At 40.3% G+C, this 17,891-nt stretch overlaps 1 protein-coding gene across 1 annotated transcript in view; it reads left to right on the top strand.

Annotated features, from left to right (window-relative positions):
• TXNRD3 (thioredoxin reductase 3) overlaps positions 1–17,891 on the top strand; it is a 63,848-nt gene that overhangs the window by 32,310 nt on the left and 13,647 nt on the right. The window contains exons 11-13 of the mRNA XM_080820406.1: positions 1,727–1,803; positions 2,389–2,545; positions 6,957–7,064. Of these exons, the coding sequence (XP_080676532.1) occupies positions 1,727–1,803; positions 2,389–2,545; positions 6,957–7,064 (342 nt within the window). The remainder of the gene's footprint in view (positions 1–1,726; positions 1,804–2,388; positions 2,546–6,956; positions 7,065–17,891) is intronic.

Below are 17,891 nucleotides of genomic sequence, written 5' to 3'. Positions count from 1 at the left end.
CCTTCAGCTCTTATCAGGTCCTTTACATTTTCATATACTTTTAAAAAGCAGCTTGTTGATTTCTACCCGAAAAAATCCTGCTGGAATTTTGATTGGAATTATATTGATTATATAGACCAGTTTGGAAGAAATGACCATCTTAACAATATTGAGTTTTCTGGTGTATGAACTTCATAGATCTTTCTGTTTATCTATGTTTTTCTCTGCAATATTTTATCATTTTGCTCTAGAGGTCTCTCATGTATTTTGTTAAATTTGTCTCTACATATTTCATGTTTTTAAGGTATTATAAAGTGGCATTTTAAATTTTTAAATTTTCAATGTTTAGTTGGTAGTATGTAGAAATACAAATGATTTTTGTATGTTGCCCTTATTGTAGATTCTTGGGGTTAACGTCTGCATATATAGCCAGGTTTGTTCTTTTTTTAAATTGGCCTGCCTTTATTTCTTGCCTGTTGCACTGGTTAAGTCCTCTAGTACAACGTCGAATAGAAATTGCTTGAGAGTGGGTATCCTCATCTTACATCCACCTGAGAGGTGAAGCATTCAGACTTTCATCATTGCTAGGATGTAAGCTGTAGATTTTTTTTTACAAAGTGCCTTTCCACAGATTGGAGAAGTTTTCTTTTATTCTTAATCTGCTGAGGACTATATTAAAGTCCTCAAATGGTGTTAAATTTTATCAAATTCTTTTCCCATATTTATTGGGTGATGATTAAGTTGTTTTCTCCATTATTTGGTTAATGTGATTAATTACATTGGTTGATTTTTGCATGTTGAACCAAATTTGTATTTCGGGGACAAACCTCAGTTGGTCATGATCAGTTATCCTTTTTATATATTGCTATATTTCATTTGCTAGCTAACATTTTGTAAAGTATTCTGCATCTGTGTTCATGAGGACTATGGGCTTATAATTTTATTTTAATATCCTTTTTGATTTTTGTGTCAATTGTTTATGCTGGTCTCACAAAAAAGAGTTGAGAAGTGTTCCCTCCTCTTTTTTTTCTGGAAGAGTTTGTATCCCATTATTAGTATTTCTTACTTAAGTTTTGATAGACTTTACCAGTGAAGTCATTTGGGTCTTGAGTTAATTTATGGACAGTTTACAATTTGTGGATTCAGTTTCTGCAATGATTATAGGATGTGTTCCTCTGCTAGGGTTGCCATAAGAAAACACCACAGACTGAGTGTCTAAACAGAAATTTAGTTTCTTACAGTTCTGGAGGCTGGAAGTCAGATCATGGTGTCAGCAGATTTGGTTTCTTCTGAGACCTTTCCTTGGCTTGCAGATGGCACCTTCTTCTTGGGTCCTCCCGTGGTTGCCCCTCAGTCTGTGTCATCTGTGTCCTAATTGCCTATTTTTATAAAGGACATCAATCATATAAAGGCCCCACCCTAATGGCCTCATTTTAACCTTAATTACTTCTTTAATGGCCCTGTCTCCAAATACATTACATTCTGAGGCACTGGAGCTTAGGACTTTAACATGTGAATTTGGTGCGGGGACATAATTTAGGGTATAACATAGAGTTATTCAGATTTGTATGTGTGTGACTTGGTAAACTGTCTTTCAAGGAATGTTTCATCTAAGCTGTCAACTTTATTGGCATAAGGTATTCATAGTGTTCTGTTATTGTCCTTTTAATGTCTGAAGGATTTGTAGTGATGTTCCTTTCATTCCCAACATTGACAATTTCTGTTTTGGATCTCACTCTTAACATAGGTTTTGTTAGCCATTGGTCGTGCCTCCTGTACAAGGAAAATAGGCTTGGAGAAGATTGGTGTCAAAGTCAATGAAAAGTAAGTACATGTGGGACCATTGCACTGTTGCTACACAAAGCAAAATGTTTCTACAGATTACCTCTTGGAAATTCTCATTTGATTACTAAGATGCAAAATTTTAATGCTCTGAGTTTATTTCACAGTAAGTACTGTGCCAGCTCTGTATTAATTAGGTTTTTTTTTTATTAATCAATCAGTAACTCTTTAGTGTGTGCCTTAAAGAACTGATACGTTAAATAGTAATTTTAAATAATAAATTGTGGAAATGTCTTAAGCCACTGTTTTATTTAGAGTTAATTTTTATGTTGTTGGTCAAGCAAGGAGAAAAATTTCAAAACTCTAGTGCAACTCTGGGGGAAATCAGGAGCTATCCTTGGCATCCAAAAAATGTGTATGGTTTCAGGTGGTTTTTTTGGAGCTATAGAAACCCTTATGATTCAAGCCATTGATGTTATAGAGATTGATGACCTGAGGAGCCTCTCTTCTTAGAGGGAGGTCTTTGTTCTATGTGTTTAGTCATTTTCTCTTGGAAAAGTTAGTGTTAGTCATCCAGAAGTACAGAATGAATCATAATGTATTTGTTTCCTTTCCAAAATCCAATAGGAGTGGCAAAATACCAGTAAACGACGTGGAACAGAGCAATGTACCCTATGTTTATGCTGTTGGGGATATTCTGGAGGGTAAACTTGAGCTCACACCCATTGCTATACAGGCAGGCAAGCTGCTGGCTCGCAGACTTTTTGCTGGCTCTTTGGAAAAGGTGAGGTTCCTACTTTGGAGATGATATCTAGACCAAAATTGTGATTAGAAAAATCAGTACAAACAACACTTGTGCACTTGTTTTGCAAGGAAAGAGTTCATCACAGATAAATTAGTATTTAGTAAAAATTTTTAACAAATATCATTTGAGTGTCTGCTGTGTGCAGGATGTCATGCTAGGTGACATACAGGGGACTGGCATGGTTCCAGTGCCAAAGGGCTTCCCACGAGAGTGGAGGATCATGAATAATGTAAGACAAGGGGCAGTTAGTTGTAACTTATTGGACTAGTAAAGGGATCCGAGATGGGCAATCGCTGGCCCTGGCTTCAGTGCCTGCTGCTGTGTGAACCTGGTCAAGTTATTTCAGATCTCTGTGCCTCAGTTTCACCTCTGCCAAGTGTAAAGGTGATGATTTCTACCATCTCCTGCACCTTTCATTGTCTTCAACCAAAGATGTGGGACAGGCTTTGTAGGATGAGTAATACAAAACCAAGGAAGCAAAGCACAGGGCTTTCCTGGTAAGTAGATAATGTATTTGCAAACATGACTCTCAGCAGGACCGTGAGCAGTCTCTTAGAGTTCCGCTGTGCTCTCCTCCACGAGAGCATGTGGACGTGTGGAAGTATTGGTGGATGAAGGGCCTGGGTGGGGGTGAGGAATGCTAAATGTTTTGTCCTACACAAAGAATTGTCCCTTCCATAATACTTAGAGCATTTGGAGTGTGTGCGGGCAGAGCACTTGGGGATAGAGGCATACAACTGGGAATAGGGCTAGAAAATTTATTTGGTGCCAGCTCATCAAAAAATCTCTCATGCTGGGGCACCTGGGTGGCTCAGTGGGTTAAGCCTCTGCCTTTGACTCAGGTCACGATCCCAGGGTCCTGGGATCCAGCCCTGCATTGGGCTCTCTGCTCACCGGGGAGCCTGCTTCCCCCTCCCCTCGCCTGCCTCTCCGCCTACTTGTGATCTCTCTCTCTCTCTGTCAAATAAATAAATAAAATCTTTTAAAAAAATACTAAAAAAAAAAATCTCTCATGCCAACCACAATAAAGAATTGGAATGGCCTTCTCTACGCAGTGGGAACTCTTGAAGACCTTTATTTCCTCCATCTTCCTATTTGGAAAGGTGTCAAACCACAGGAAGAATAGTAATAATCACCCATATTAGCCTTTCTTCCACATTCCCCAGTGATTAATATTTTGCCATTTGGCTCTCTCTCCTTTTCTGAATATGTATGTGTACAATGTGTGTACTTTATTTCCAGAGCCTTTTTAAAAAAACTTAGTTATTTTCAGTGTTCCAAAATTCATTGTTTATGCACCACACCCAGTGCTCCATGTAATACGTGCCCTCCATAATACCCACCACCAGGCTTACCCAACCCTCCACTCCCCTCCCCTCCAAAACCCTCAGTTTTGTTTCTCAGAGTCCATGGTCTCTCATGGGTTGTCTCCCCCTCCGATTTCCCCCAACTCGCTTCTCTCCATCTCCCATTCCAGAGCTTTTTGAGGTAAGTGGCAGGTGTCAGTGACTTTGGCCCCTATATACTTCAGCATGCATCTCCTGATAACAAGCATCTTCTTCCATAACCAGTTTCATCATTCTATCTGAGAAACTGAACAAAAATGTGATACTGTTCAGATTTCCTCAGATTTCCATTAAGCATATGTACCCGGATGTGTTGATTCATGTGGTATGTTTAGCTCTTCTGACTCTTAAGTCTCTTTTAACCTGAAGTGGTTCCCCTGCCTTTACTTTCCTGCTTGTGTTTTTGTTTTTTTGTTTTGTGTGTGTGTTTACTTTCCTGGTTTTCTTTTTCATGACTTTGATTTTTGATGAGTCCAGACTACTTTCCTTGTGCAATGTCTCATGTTCTGGGTTTCTCTGATTGTTTTACATGATTAGGGTCAGGAGAAATCTTTTGAATACGTCTTCTTAATAAGGGTTGCTCCACTCTGCTTATTGTGTCACGCCAGGTGCCTCGCGAGGTCATGAGGGAAGACCTTGAACATAGAGGGGGGCATTGCTGGATGGAGGCAACAAGGACACAGCTTTACGGGCATCAGTGGGTGGGACCCGGGATGCTGAACATACAGTGTGGTAGTGCAGTTAGCATTTCGGGGTGTATGGAGGGGGATTAGTTGCCAGATGCTTTAAGAAGTTAATCAAGGCAGCCGTGGGGTGGAGAGATCTGAAGATGCAGCAGTGTGTTTAGTGTGAAGAAAGAAAGAACTTAAAGGTACCAGGACTAGAAGGAAGGCAACAAGGAGGGCGAGATGAGGTCAAGTTTAGGTGGAGGAGATGGCTGAAGATGCGGAGAAAGTGTTTTAAATGAAAGGAAGAAAGATTGAGGAATTTCCTGTTGATTATTCTTACTTGATTGGAAACAGGAGACAGAGGGATCTGTTGAAAATGAGGCTTCCCCTGTAAGCCATGGGACATAGGGTCAGCTGCTGGCCAATATAGCTGATCCTTGGGGCAGCTGGGTGGCTCAGTCGTTAAGCCTCTGCCTTCGGCTCAGGTCACGATCCCAGGGTCCTGGGATCAAGCCCCGGTCCTGGGATCAAGCCCCGCATCGCATCGGGCTCCTGCCCAGCGGGAAGCCTGCTTCTCCCTCTCTCACTTCCCCTGCTTGCGTTCCCTCTTTCGCTCTCTTTCTGTCAAATAAATAAATAAAATCTTTTAAGAAATATATAGCTGACCCTTGAATGTGGTGTGGGTCCACTTACGTGTGGATTCTTGTCAATAAATACAATACAGTGCTGAAAATGTATTCTCTCCCTTGTGATTTTCTTCGTAACATTTTCCTTTTTCTAGCTTACTTTATTGTGAGAATATAATATACAGTAATATATAATCACAATATGCTTTATTGTGAGAATATAATATACAATACATATAATATAAAAATGTGTTAATCGACTAATTTACATTATTGGTAAGGCTTCCAGTCAAGCTATTAGTTAAGTTGGGGGGGTCAGGAGTTATATGGGGATTTTTGACTGCATGGGGGTCAGCACCCCAACCCCTACAAGGGCCAACTGTAAATGGGATGATGAGTTTTTGCAGGCCTAACAGAAGTCAGAAAATACCAAGATTATCCCTATGGTTATGTGGTTTTTTCCTAGCCATGTTAGAAAAAGGAAAAAAATGCTTGGCTTACCCATGATTTGCAGGTTAGCAAATGTGAGGTGTGTTAGACCATCTAAGTTCAAGATTCTAGGCTGATGTATGTTATACATAATCTGCCTCATTGATGTGGGGATACCTGGTGGATTTGATTTGCTTTTGTTTGGGTAACAAAAAGTAGAAACTTATTCACATTAGGCAGACTGAGGGGGTTTCCTATGAGGATCCTTTGGATTGGTAAGTTGAAACCCTGACTTAGAACAAGAGCCGTGCTAAGGCTGGGTCACACCGCATTTGGAGCTGGAACTGGGCTGGGGTCACGGCTGATCTGGGGCCCCGGCACACAGGTGGGGTTTCACAGGGTGCTCTGTTGGTAGCCTTACTTGGCTCTAGCTCCACTGGTGCATTTCTTCCTATCCCACTATCACTGGGGAATTCTTCCTTTGCTTCTAACTCATCTTCTTGCAAAAGAAAGAATTTGATTGACGTAGCTCTCCTTTTTCTACATAGATTCTGGCCAGCTTCCTCATTACCTTTCTTTGGGTTAGAGGTCACCCTTGACCTAATCACCTACAACCTGTTGGCAGGGTTGGGGGGACATGTAGTGCAATGGACAATGTCGCCCCTTGAGGGGCTGTTGTTGGGCAGGCCTAGTGACCTTCATCTCTGGTTGTACCCTCTGCCCTTTCTCTGCTCCTGCACACTGCTCTCTCTCCACACACGGTTCTAATGTGCTTGCACCAGTGTGCTCTGTTTCTCCATGCTGTCACAGACACTCTCTTCCAGGCAGGGCTGCCACCGGCCCTCACACTCACTTTCCCGCAGGTAGGTGTCTAGAGCTGCTGGAAGAGGCATGTAGGGCTCAGAGTCTGCAGTCTTCCCGTGATGTCCACCCATGCTCTGCCTCAGTCTCGTAAGGGGTCTTTGGGGTCCTCTCAGAACCACAGGATCTCTAAGAACCCGTGTTAGCCACCCCTTTACACTATGCCATCTCCCCTTGATGGTCCAGGGCAGTCACACAGTCCCTCACCGTTCAACTGCTTCTTTGCTCATCTCCTCTGTGGCAGTTCAGTGCATGGCCAAGGGTGTGCTCTCTGCTCTGGAGTTGGGCTCACCCCCTACTCTGAGTGTAAATTCCCTATAAATTCCCTGAAGTGGTTAAATGGAAGAATCAGTCACATTGGACCAGGCTTATTTATTTTCCTCTTAGAAATGTATGTAATGTAGATTTTTGCTGTGAAAAGTGTCACAAAATAAGCAGATGTGATTTGTTTATTTTTCAGTGTGATTATGTTAATGTCCCGACTACGGTGTTTACTCCTTTGGAATATGGCTGCTGTGGATTATCTGAGGAGAAAGCTATTGAAGTGCATAAGAAAGAGAATCTCGAGGTAAGATTGTGTTTTATGGCTTACTTTTTCAGAATTGTCTTTGAATCAGTGGACTTTGCCGTCACTTTTTGTTTTGCGAGTTACCATAATGGTTAGAGTGTAGGAAATCATATTCCTATTTTGGGAAAATAAGAAATTAAGTAATTTAAACCTCTAGCCAATAATAATCATACAGTTGGGGGAGGGGGATAAAAGATATATGCATTAGGACTTTTGAGTTGCAAGTGACAAACGTCTATTTAAGTAGCTTATACAAGAAAGCACAAGTTATTATAAGAATTTTTGGAATGCAGGAGTATATCAAGGCCTTAGGAAGGGATGGGAACCAGGCACTGCAAGACCGTCTCAACTCATGTATGCTTACAACTCATTCTTCTTTTGGCATGCAGACTTTATTTGCTTCTGGAATGTACATAGCAGCCAAAATATGCCCTTTCTTCCACAAACAAGGTTTTTCAATAGTTTTGGTCTTAGGAGGAACTGATGGACTCCGTGTTTCTCAGTCTTAATTCTGAGTTATGGAAGAGGACATCTGATTGGTCCAAGTTGGATCAGCTCTCCACCCACTTCCATTCAGCGCAGCCGGAGTCAGGCTCCTGTCCCACCAACAGGGGACATCTGCATTGTGGATGGGCTCAGTGGTGGGGAGGGTGGGCAGTTCCCGGGGTTGTCAATCTGGTTGCAGGCTGTGAGCTGTCAGAGTCTCAAAAAGATGTCATCTGCACATGTTTATTTCCACCTGCCCTTAACACCTGCCCCATGCAATCATAACAAGCTTGTAAATATTTTCTTACATTGCAGTTTTGTGGGTAGTTTGGGTGGCTTTTTTTCTGTACACCCTTCCAACATAGGAGAGATACGGAGAAATAAAAAGAGCTTGTACTTGATGTTTGCAGCAAAAGAGATTTGAAATCTCATTCCTCTCCCTTGAAGTCATGTCAATTACTGGCAATTCCTTGAGATCATAGCACTAGTTAAATAGCCTGATGACTAACTGAAGCTCTTGTGTACATCTCCTATATTGGGAAAATGAGCGATTAAAACTTTATAATGTTGTTTTAGATGGTTGTTTTCAATAAGAAATATGTGTTTTATAGGACATTACTTGGTCAGTGTTTATAATTAACCCTTTGTAATAATGAGCCATTTTTTTTTTCTGCAGTGATGAGCTTTACTTGAGTTTTGGAAAATTGATGGTAACAACTATGGATTTAACACTTAGTTCTAAAACTTTTGAAATTAATGAGAAATTAAGATAGAAAGGCAGGTACATGAGGGGAAGCATGTAGAAGGCTAAACCCCAGACATGGGACTATCTTTATAGGAAAAAAGCCCCCTAGGTTTGTGGGATTACTTTAGGTCTTTTTCCTAAGCTTCACTGCAGACCAACTAACCTTTTCCTATATATTTATGTAGCAATTTATTTGTTGTGTTTGACAGGACCAGAGATTGGATTTATTAATTATTTTTTAAAATTCCTATTATGAAGAGATTTGAGAAAATCTTCTCAACAATACATACATAATATTTTTTTCAAAGTAAGAAAATCAAGGTGGGAAGAAAATGAGGGTAGGAAAACTTAAGATGGTGTTAGAAGAAAGGTGAATTTGTTGGTTCACAGAATTCATGCCCTAAAGTTAAGTGGATTTGCTTTACAATTAACCTAAAAATTATTTCCTACTACCTGGCTAAAAGAGGGAGAATTGACAGAGATTTTTCATTTTTACAGAAGGGGCATTGAAGGTATGATGAATAATGGCCTTAAAATATCCCCTTAGTAAATATAGTAGTGGGTTTTAGAGAACTCTTCTTCTTTCTGTCTTCCCTTCTCTTTCTCTCTCTCTCTCTCTTTCTTTCTTTCTTTCTTTCTTTCTCATTCTTTCTCTTTGTTTTCAGGGAGAGCAGTAGAAAGAAAAGGAAGAAGCAGGCTCCCCACCAAGCAGGGAGCCCAATGTGGGACTCGATCTCAGGAGCCTGGGATCATGCCCTGAGCCAAAGGCAGATGCTTAACCATCTGAGCCACCCAGGTGCTCTGTACACTGTTTGTTACTAGATCCTGAAATGCAGTCCCGTGGCATGATGCCACAGTGCAGTGTAACAAAAAAGTAGCTCCTGAAGGGGCCAAAGTAGGGCTGTACTGATGTGCTGCTCTCTGGTGACTTGACTTAATACAAAATTGTTGAGTATCTAGAACCATGTTTTTTAACTGTTTTAATATAAATTGCTTTAAGAATCTAATGAAATTTTTGGTTTCCAGGGAAGATCCCCTCTACATGCTGATGTGCCTGAGAGCCATCCTTAATTCCCCCTTGTTGGTCACCATCAATAGTCAGTTCACCAGGAAGTGCTACCAGTTTGACCCCCAGAGTATGTCTCATGTGGACCTATTTCCATCCCTGCCCTCCCTGTCCCATTTCAGCCCATGGTCCTCTTCTTGCCTGTAGCCTTCCTCCTGTCTCCCTGCAGAGGAGCTTTTTAAAAAAATTAATTATTAATTATTTTTAATATTAATTATTTTTATTAACATATAATGTATTATTTGCCCCAGGGGTACAGGTCTGTGAATCATCAGGCTTACACACTTCACAGCACTCACCATATCACATACCCTCCCCAATGTCCATAACCCAACCACCATCTCCATACCCCCCTCCCCAAAGAAACCCTCAGTTTGTTTTGTGAGATTAAGAGTCTCTTATGGTTTGTCTACCTCCCAATCCCATCTTGTTTCATTTTTTCCTTTCCTACCCCCCAAACCCCTCACCCTGCCTCTCAAATTCCTCATATCAGGGAGATCATATGATAATTGTCTTTCTCTGATTGACTTATTTTGCTCAGCATAATACCCTCTAGTTCCATCCATGTTTTGGCAAATGGCAAGATTTCATTTCTTTTGATGGCTGCATAGTATTCCATCATCTATCTATCTATCTATCTATCTATCACACCTTCTTTGTCCATTCGTCTGTTGATGGACATCTAGGTTCTTTCCATAGTTTGGCTATTGTGGACATTGCTGCTGTAAACATTCGGGTGCACATGCCCCTTCGGATCACTACATTTGTATCTTTAGGGTAAATACCCAGTAGTGCAGTTGCTGGGTTGTAGGGTAACTCTATTTTCAACTTTTTGAGGAACCTCCATGCTGTTTTCCAGAGTGGCTGCACCAGCCTGCATTCCCACCAACAGTGTTGGAGGGTTCCCCTTTCTCCACGTCCTCTTCAACATCTGCCGTTTCCTGATTTGTTAATTTTAACTGTTCTGACTGGTGTGAGGTGGTATCTCACTGCGGTTTTGATTTGCATTTCTCTGATGCCAAATGATACTGAGCATTTTTTCATGTGTCTGTTGGCCATCTGGATGTCTTCTTTGCAGAAATGTCTGTTCATGTCTTCTGCCCATTTCTTGATTGGATTATTTGCTCTTTTGGTGTTGGGTTTTATAAGTTCTTTATAGATTTTGGATATTAGCCCTTTATCTGATATGTCATTTGCGAATATCTTCTCCCATTCTGTCAGTTGTCTTTTGGTTTTGTTGATTGTTTCCTTTGCTGTGCAAAAGCTTTTGATCTTGATGAAGTCCCAATTCATTTTTGGGACAAAAATAGTTCATTTTTGCCCTTGCTTCCCTTGCCTTTGGTGATGTTTCTAGGAAGAAGTTGCTCCGGCTGAGGTTGAAGAGGTTGCTGCCTGTGTTCTCCTCAAGGATTTTGATGGATTCCTTTCTCACATTGAGGTCTTTCATCTGTTTTGAGTCTATTTTTGTGTGTGGTGTAAGGAAATGGTCCAGTTTCATTTTTCTGCATGTGGCTGAATTTTGCCAACACCATTTGTTAAAGAGACAGTCTTTTTTCCGTTGGACATTCTTTCCTGCTTCCTCAAAGATTAGTTGACCATGGATTTGAGGGTCTATATCTGGGCTCTCCATTCTGTCCTACTGATCTACGTGTTTGTGCCAGTACCATACTGTCTTGATGATGACAGCTTTGTAATAGATCTTGAAGTCTGGGATTGTGATGCCACCAACTTTGGCTTTCTTTTTCAACATTCCTCTGGCTATTCTGGTCTTTTCTGCTTCCATATAAATTTCAGGATTATTTGTTCCATTTCTTTGAAAAAAAATGGATGGTATTTTGATAGGGATTGCATTAAATGTGTAGATTGCTTTAGGTAGCATAGACATTTTCACAATATTTGTTCTTCCAATCCAGGAGCATGGAATGTTTTTCCATTTCTTTGTGTCTTCCTCGATTTCTTTCAGGAGTACTTTATAGTTTTCTGAGTACAGGTTCTTTGCCTCTTTGTTTAGGTTTATTCCTAGGTATCTTATGGTTTGGAGTGCTGTTGTAAATGGGATCGACTCCTTAATTTCTCTTTCTTCTGTCTTGGTGGTGGATAGAAATGCAACTGATTTCTGTGCATTGATTTTATATCCTGACACTTTACTGAATTCCTGTATGAGTTCTAGCAGTTTTGGAGTAGAGTTTTTTGGGTTTGCCACATAAAGTATCATATCACCTGCAAAGAGTGAGAGTTTGACTTCTTTGCCAATTTGGATGCCTTTTATTTCTTTTTGTTGTCTGATTGCTGAGGCTAGGACTTCTAGTACTATGTTGAATAGCAGTGGTGATGGTGGACATCCCTGCTGTGTTCCTGATCTTAGCGGAAAAACGCTCAGTTTTTCCCCATTGAGAATGATATTCGCTGTGATTTTTTCATAGCTGGCTTTGATGATATTGAGGAATGTACCCTCTATCCCTACGCTTCGAAGAGTTTTGATCAAGAAAGGATGCTGTACTTTGTCAAATGCTTTTTCAGCATCTATTGAGAGTATCATAAGGTTCTTGTCTTTTCTTTTATTAATGTATTTGAGGATGTTGAACCAACCTTGCAGCCCAGTTGCACTCGGTGTAATCCCACTTGGTCATGGTGAATAATCCTTTTAATGTATTGTTGATATTATTGGCTAGTATTTTGGCGAGAATTTTCGCATCTGTGTTCATCGAGGATATTGGTCTGTAATTCTCTTTTTTGATGGGGTCTTTGTCTGGTTTTGGGATCAAGGTAATGCTGGCTTCATAAAATGAGTTTGGCATTTTTCTTCCATTTCTACTTTTTTGAACAGTTTCAGGAAAATAGGTATTAATTCTTTAAGCGTTTGGTAGAATTCCGCTGGGAAGCCGTCTGGTCCTGGGCTCTTGTTTGTTGGGAGATATATGATGACTGCTTCAATCTCCTTACGGGTTATGGGTCTGTTCAGGTTTTCTATTTCTTCCTGGTTCAGTTTTGGTAGTTTATATATCTCTAGGAATGCATCCATTTCTTCCAGATTGTCAGATTTTCTGGGATATAGTTGCTCATAATATGTTCTTATAATTATTTCTATTTCTTTGCTGTTGGTTGTGATGTCTCCTCTTTCCTTCATGATTTTTTTTATCTGGGTCCTTTCTCTTTTCTTTTTGATAAGTCTGGCCAGGGGTTTATCAATCTTATTCATTCTTTGAAAGAACCAGTTCCTAGTTTTGTTGATTTGTTCTACTGTTCTTTTGGTTTCTCTTTCATTGATTTCTGCTCTGATCTTTATGATTTCTCTTCTGCTGGGTTTAGGCTTTCTTTGCTGTTCCTTCTCCAGCTCCTTTAGGTGTAGGGTTAGGTTGTGTACTTGAGACCTTTCTTGTTTCTTGAGAAAGACTTGTATGGCTATATATTTTCCTCTCAGGGCTGCCTTTGCTGTGTCCCACAGATTTTGAACCGTTGTGTTTTCATTATCTTTTGTTTCCATGATTTTTTTCAATTCTTCTTAAATTTCCTGGTTGACCCATTCATTCTTTAGTAGGATACTCTTTAGCCTCCATGTATTTGAGTTCTTTCCAACTTTCCTCTTATGACTGAGTTCTAGCTTTAGAGCATTGTGGTCTGAAAATATGCGGGGAATGGTCCCAACCTTTTGGTACCAGTTGAGACCCGATTTGTGACCCAAGATGTGATCCATTCTGGAGAATGTTCCATGTGCACTAGAGAAGAATGTATATTCTGTTACTTTGGGTTGGAATGTTCTGAATATATCTGTGATGTCCATCTGGTCCAGTGTGTCATTTAAGGCCTTTATTTCCTTGTTGATCTTTTGCTTGGATGATCTGTCCATTGCAGTGAGGGGGTGTTAAAGTTCCCTACTATTATTGTATTAATTGGTTTATATAGTTGACTGCTCCCATGTTAGGGGCATAGATATTTAAAATTGTCAGATCTTCTTGTTGGACAGACCCTTTGAGTATGATACAGTGTCCTTCCTCATCTTTTATTATAGTCTTTGGCTTAAAATCTAATTTATCTGATATAAGGATTGCCACCCCAGCCTTTTTCTGATGTCCATTAGAAAGTAAAATTGTTTTCCACCCCCTCACTTTAAATCTGGGGATGTCTTTGGGTCTAAAATGAGTTTCTTGTGGACAGCATATCGATGGGTCTTGTTTTTTTATCCATTCTGATACCTTGGGTCTTTTGATTGGGGGCATTTAGCCCATTTACATTCAGGGTAACTATTGAAAGATATGAATTTAGTGCCATTGTATTGCCTGTCAGGTGACTGTTACTGTATATTGTCTCTGTTCCTTTCTGGTCTATTACTTTTAGGCTCTCTCTTTGCTTAGAGGACCCCTTTCAATATTTTCTGTAGGGCTGGCTTGGTGTTTGCAAATTTTTTAAATTTTCGTTTGTCCTGGAAGCTTTTTATCTCTCCTTCTGTTTTCAATGATAGCTTAACTGGATATGGTATTCTTGGCTGCATATTTTTCTCATTTAGTGCTCTGAATATATCATGCCAGTTCTTTCTGGCCTGCCAGGTCTCTGTGGATAAGTCTGCTGCCAATCTAATATTTCTACCATTGTATATTTCAGACTTGTGTCCCGAGCTACTTTCAGGATTTTCTCTGTGTCACTAAGACTAATAAGTTTTAGTATTAGATGACGGGGTGTGGACGTATTTTTATTGTTTTTGAGGGGTATCCTCTGTGCCTCCTTGATTTTGATGCTTGTTCCCTTTGCCATATTATGGAAATTCTCTACTACAATAATGCTCCAATATATCTTCTGCCCCTCTCTCTCTTTCTTCTTCTTCTGAGATCCCAATTATTCTAATATTGTTTTGTCTTATGGTATCACTTATCTCTCTAATTCTCCCTTCATGGTCCAGTAGTTGTTTGTCTCTCTTTTGTTCAGCTTCTTTATTCTCCATCATTTGGTCTTCTATATCACCAATTCTCTCTTCTGCCTCATTTATCCTAGCAGTAAGAACCTCCATTCTTGATTGCACCTCATTAATACCTTTTTTGATTTCAGCTTGATTAGATTTTTGTTCTTTTATTTCTCCAAAAAGGGATTTTATTTCTCCAGACAGGGTTTCTCTAATATCCTCCATACCTTTTTCGAGCCCAGCTAGCACCTTGAGAATCATCATTCTGAACTCTAGATCTGACATATTACCAGTGTCTGATTGATTAGGTCCCTAGCCATTGGTACTGCCTCTTGTTCTTTTTTTTGTGCTGAGTTTTTCCGCCTTGTCATTTTATCCAGGTAAGAATACGTGAACAAGAGAGTAAAATACTAAAAGGGTGGCAAAGACCCCAGAAAAATGTATGCTAACCAAATCAGAAGAGACTCCCAAACTGGGGGGAGAAGAAAAGGGGTAAAAAGAAATTAAAAAGTATATATGTGTGTGTGTGTGTGTGTGTGTGTATAAAAAATATCTAATATTTAAATATCTATGCCCCTATATATAATTATATATGATTATATTATATATTATATATATATATATAATATAATAGACTGGTGAATAGAAGAGAGCCACCCACTTGATTTTGGTGTATTTTGGTCTCTTAGAAGAAACTACCTCCCAAAATTTTAAAGAATGAGAAATGTATATATATACAAAAATAAGGGTAAATACAATGAAAGGATGGAATATGACTGTAAAGATGAAAATTTAAAAACAATTCTAACAAAGGAATTGATAACGTAAGTTGGTCGGAAAAAGAAAGAAGGAAAAAAAGGTGGTGGGGAGACTTGTGTTGCGGATCAGTTTAAGGTAACCCTGAGCTGAGAGCTCAGTCCTCGGCTCCGTCTCTGTAATCGGCTTCCCCATTCCGATATCTGGGAGCTCTACCACAGTCAGATACCTCCGATCTTTCAGTGACTCTGCAGATCCTGAGACCACACTGTCCCTGTGTGAGGGCTCCACCCCACTTTGGGTTCACTTCTCTGTACCTCCTACCTTTCATAAAGTGGTCGATTTTCTGTTCCTAGAATTGCTGCTCTTCTTCCCTTCGATCTCCTGTTGAGTTTGTAGATATTCTGAATGGTTTGATATCAAACTATCTAGCTGAACTCCTGCGACCTGATGTCATTTCAGTCTGCTACTCCTCCACCATCTTGCCTCTCCTCTGCCAGTAGAGCTTTTTTTTTTTTTTTAAGATTTTATTTCTTTATTTGACAGAGAGAGAGATCACAAGTAGGCAGAGAGGCAGGCAGAGAGAGAGGGAAGCAGGCTCCCCACTGAGCAGAGAGCCTGATGCAGGGCTTGATCCCAGGACCCTGAGATCATGACCCAAGCTGAAGGCAGAGGCTTTAACCCACTGAGCCACCCAGGTGCCTCTGCCAGAGGAGCTTTTAAAAATACAAATCAGTTTATGCCATTTCCCAGGAGAAAGCTTTTTAATGATTTCCCAGTGCTCAAAGAATACAATCTGAACTCCTCACCATTTGTGAGAAGAGGCATTGTGTAATCAAGCCAATCAGGCTGCCCTCTGTCCTGCTTATAATGGTCCAGTCACACTGGTCTACTGTTTGTTCTAGAAACCCACCATGTTCCTTCCTATGGCACAATCTGTGGGCTTCTAGTTTCCTTTGCTTATTACTATGATACGAAAAAGTCCAGGGTAAACACCACTGCCAACACTAGGGGAAATGTTACCCAAAAGAGACCAATAAAAAGAAACCATGCATTCTTCCCCAAGTGCCATGATTACATATCTGATACTGCCCTTAGGAGAAGAGACAAATGAGAAAGAAAGAGACATCAGGGTTTCTCCTGGGCAAAAAATCCCAGCCTCTCTTCCTAGTGAACACCTGTTATATGGAAGGAGGAAGCAGGGGAGTAACACCTGCATTGATTATTAAGGTCACATTTGAGAATCAAAAGCACTCTGTCACTGAACTACCAAATGCATTGGAATCAAAAGAAACAAATCACTGAGAATAAAGTTAATGACATAGGAAAGGTTAAGTTAAAGATGATAGGGGTGCCTGGGTGGCTCCGTCAGTTAAGCATCCAACTCTTGATTTTGGCTCAGGTCATGAGCTCAGGCTTAGCTCATTGATCCATGCCCAGTGTGGAGCCTGCCTAAGATTCTCTTTCTTCCTCTCCCTCTGCCCCACCCCTTCTCTCTCTCTTTCTCAAAAAAAAAAAAAAAAAAAAAAAAAAAAGGTGATAGACATGGGTAGACAAGGATGATCCAACATAAAAATAATTCATACCCTGCTGTGGAAAATCTGTGGTACAGAAGTGACACCATATATGTCTGGTAGGAATGTAGGGGGTCCACTGACGTGAAGCAAACCAAAAACCCATTTAAGAAACAGTGAGACTGTCACCTCCGGACACTCTACAGAGCACTTTCCACACACTGGCAGATATCTGGAAGGTAATTTTCTGGAGATGGTTTAAACCAAAACCTCTTAACTAGGGAGCACTGAGATCAAGTGAAGGCAGGAGCCAGCACAATACTGAAGTGAGCAAATTCATACTGAATCTCACTCTTCTTCCACTGAGCTCCCAGAACTCTGGCAACCAGCCCTTTACCCTTCTCTGGCCAGAGGTTGGTAGAGTCTGATTTCTCAGGGGACTCTGACAAGTCCATAGAGAAACACCTAACGATACTGAATAAGGGTCCCCAAATAAACTTCCCAGTTAGATAATTGGACAGTGAAATTCAAATTCAATAAGCTATAAAAATGAGCTCACAGATTTCAACTTTGAAAAAAGAAATACTTTGAAGCATAATTTACTTAGAGCAAGATGAAGATTTTGTGTGTGTGTGTGTGTACAGTTTTATGAGTTCAGTTGTGACACCACCATCAGAATCAAGAGAAAGAACAGTTTCATCACCTCCAATATCATACTTCTTTTTAATCCCCAACATTTAATATGAGCAGACAATCAAAGGTTATCAGACTTGAAAGAAGCAGACTATGTACATATGCACAGAAATCATGTATTACACTCATGAACAGAAAGTAGGACATACCTTCAGAAGCAACATTTAGAGAACCAACAGATACCTGGTGGAAAGGCAAAATATGATAGCAGAAATTAAAAACCCATCAGATGGGCATTTATCCTAGAGAAATGAAGACTCATGTTCATTTCTGTGTGTACATGAATGTTTATAGTAGCTGTATTCATAATAGCTCCAAATTGGGAAAACCAAAATGTCCTTTGGCAGCTGAATGGCTAAACAAGAGACCGTGCATCCATACCAGGGAATGTTACTCAACAGTTAAGATGGATGAATAGGAGTGCTATTATGGAAAATGGTGACATGGAAGCTCAAGAAATCTACCCCTTCACTGAGGCAACAACTGAACTGGCAGGAAGTGTTTGAAGCAGTTCTGGACCCTCAAGTGTAGTTGAGTACTTTCAGGAGAGCTTGAAGAGGAGGCTAGGAGACTGTGGTGGATTTTTCTGTTGTGGTAATGGCCAGTGTTGCACAAATCCAGCACTGTGGTGCATATTTTGCAAGGCTGATGGCCTCTACTTCTGGTGTGGCTT

This window comes from Martes martes, assembly GCF_963455335.1.
Source record: "Martes martes genome assembly, chromosome: 1".
Taxonomy (NCBI): Eukaryota; Metazoa; Chordata; class Mammalia; order Carnivora; family Mustelidae; genus Martes; species Martes martes.
This window is presented reverse-complemented; position numbering and strand designations above follow the sequence as displayed.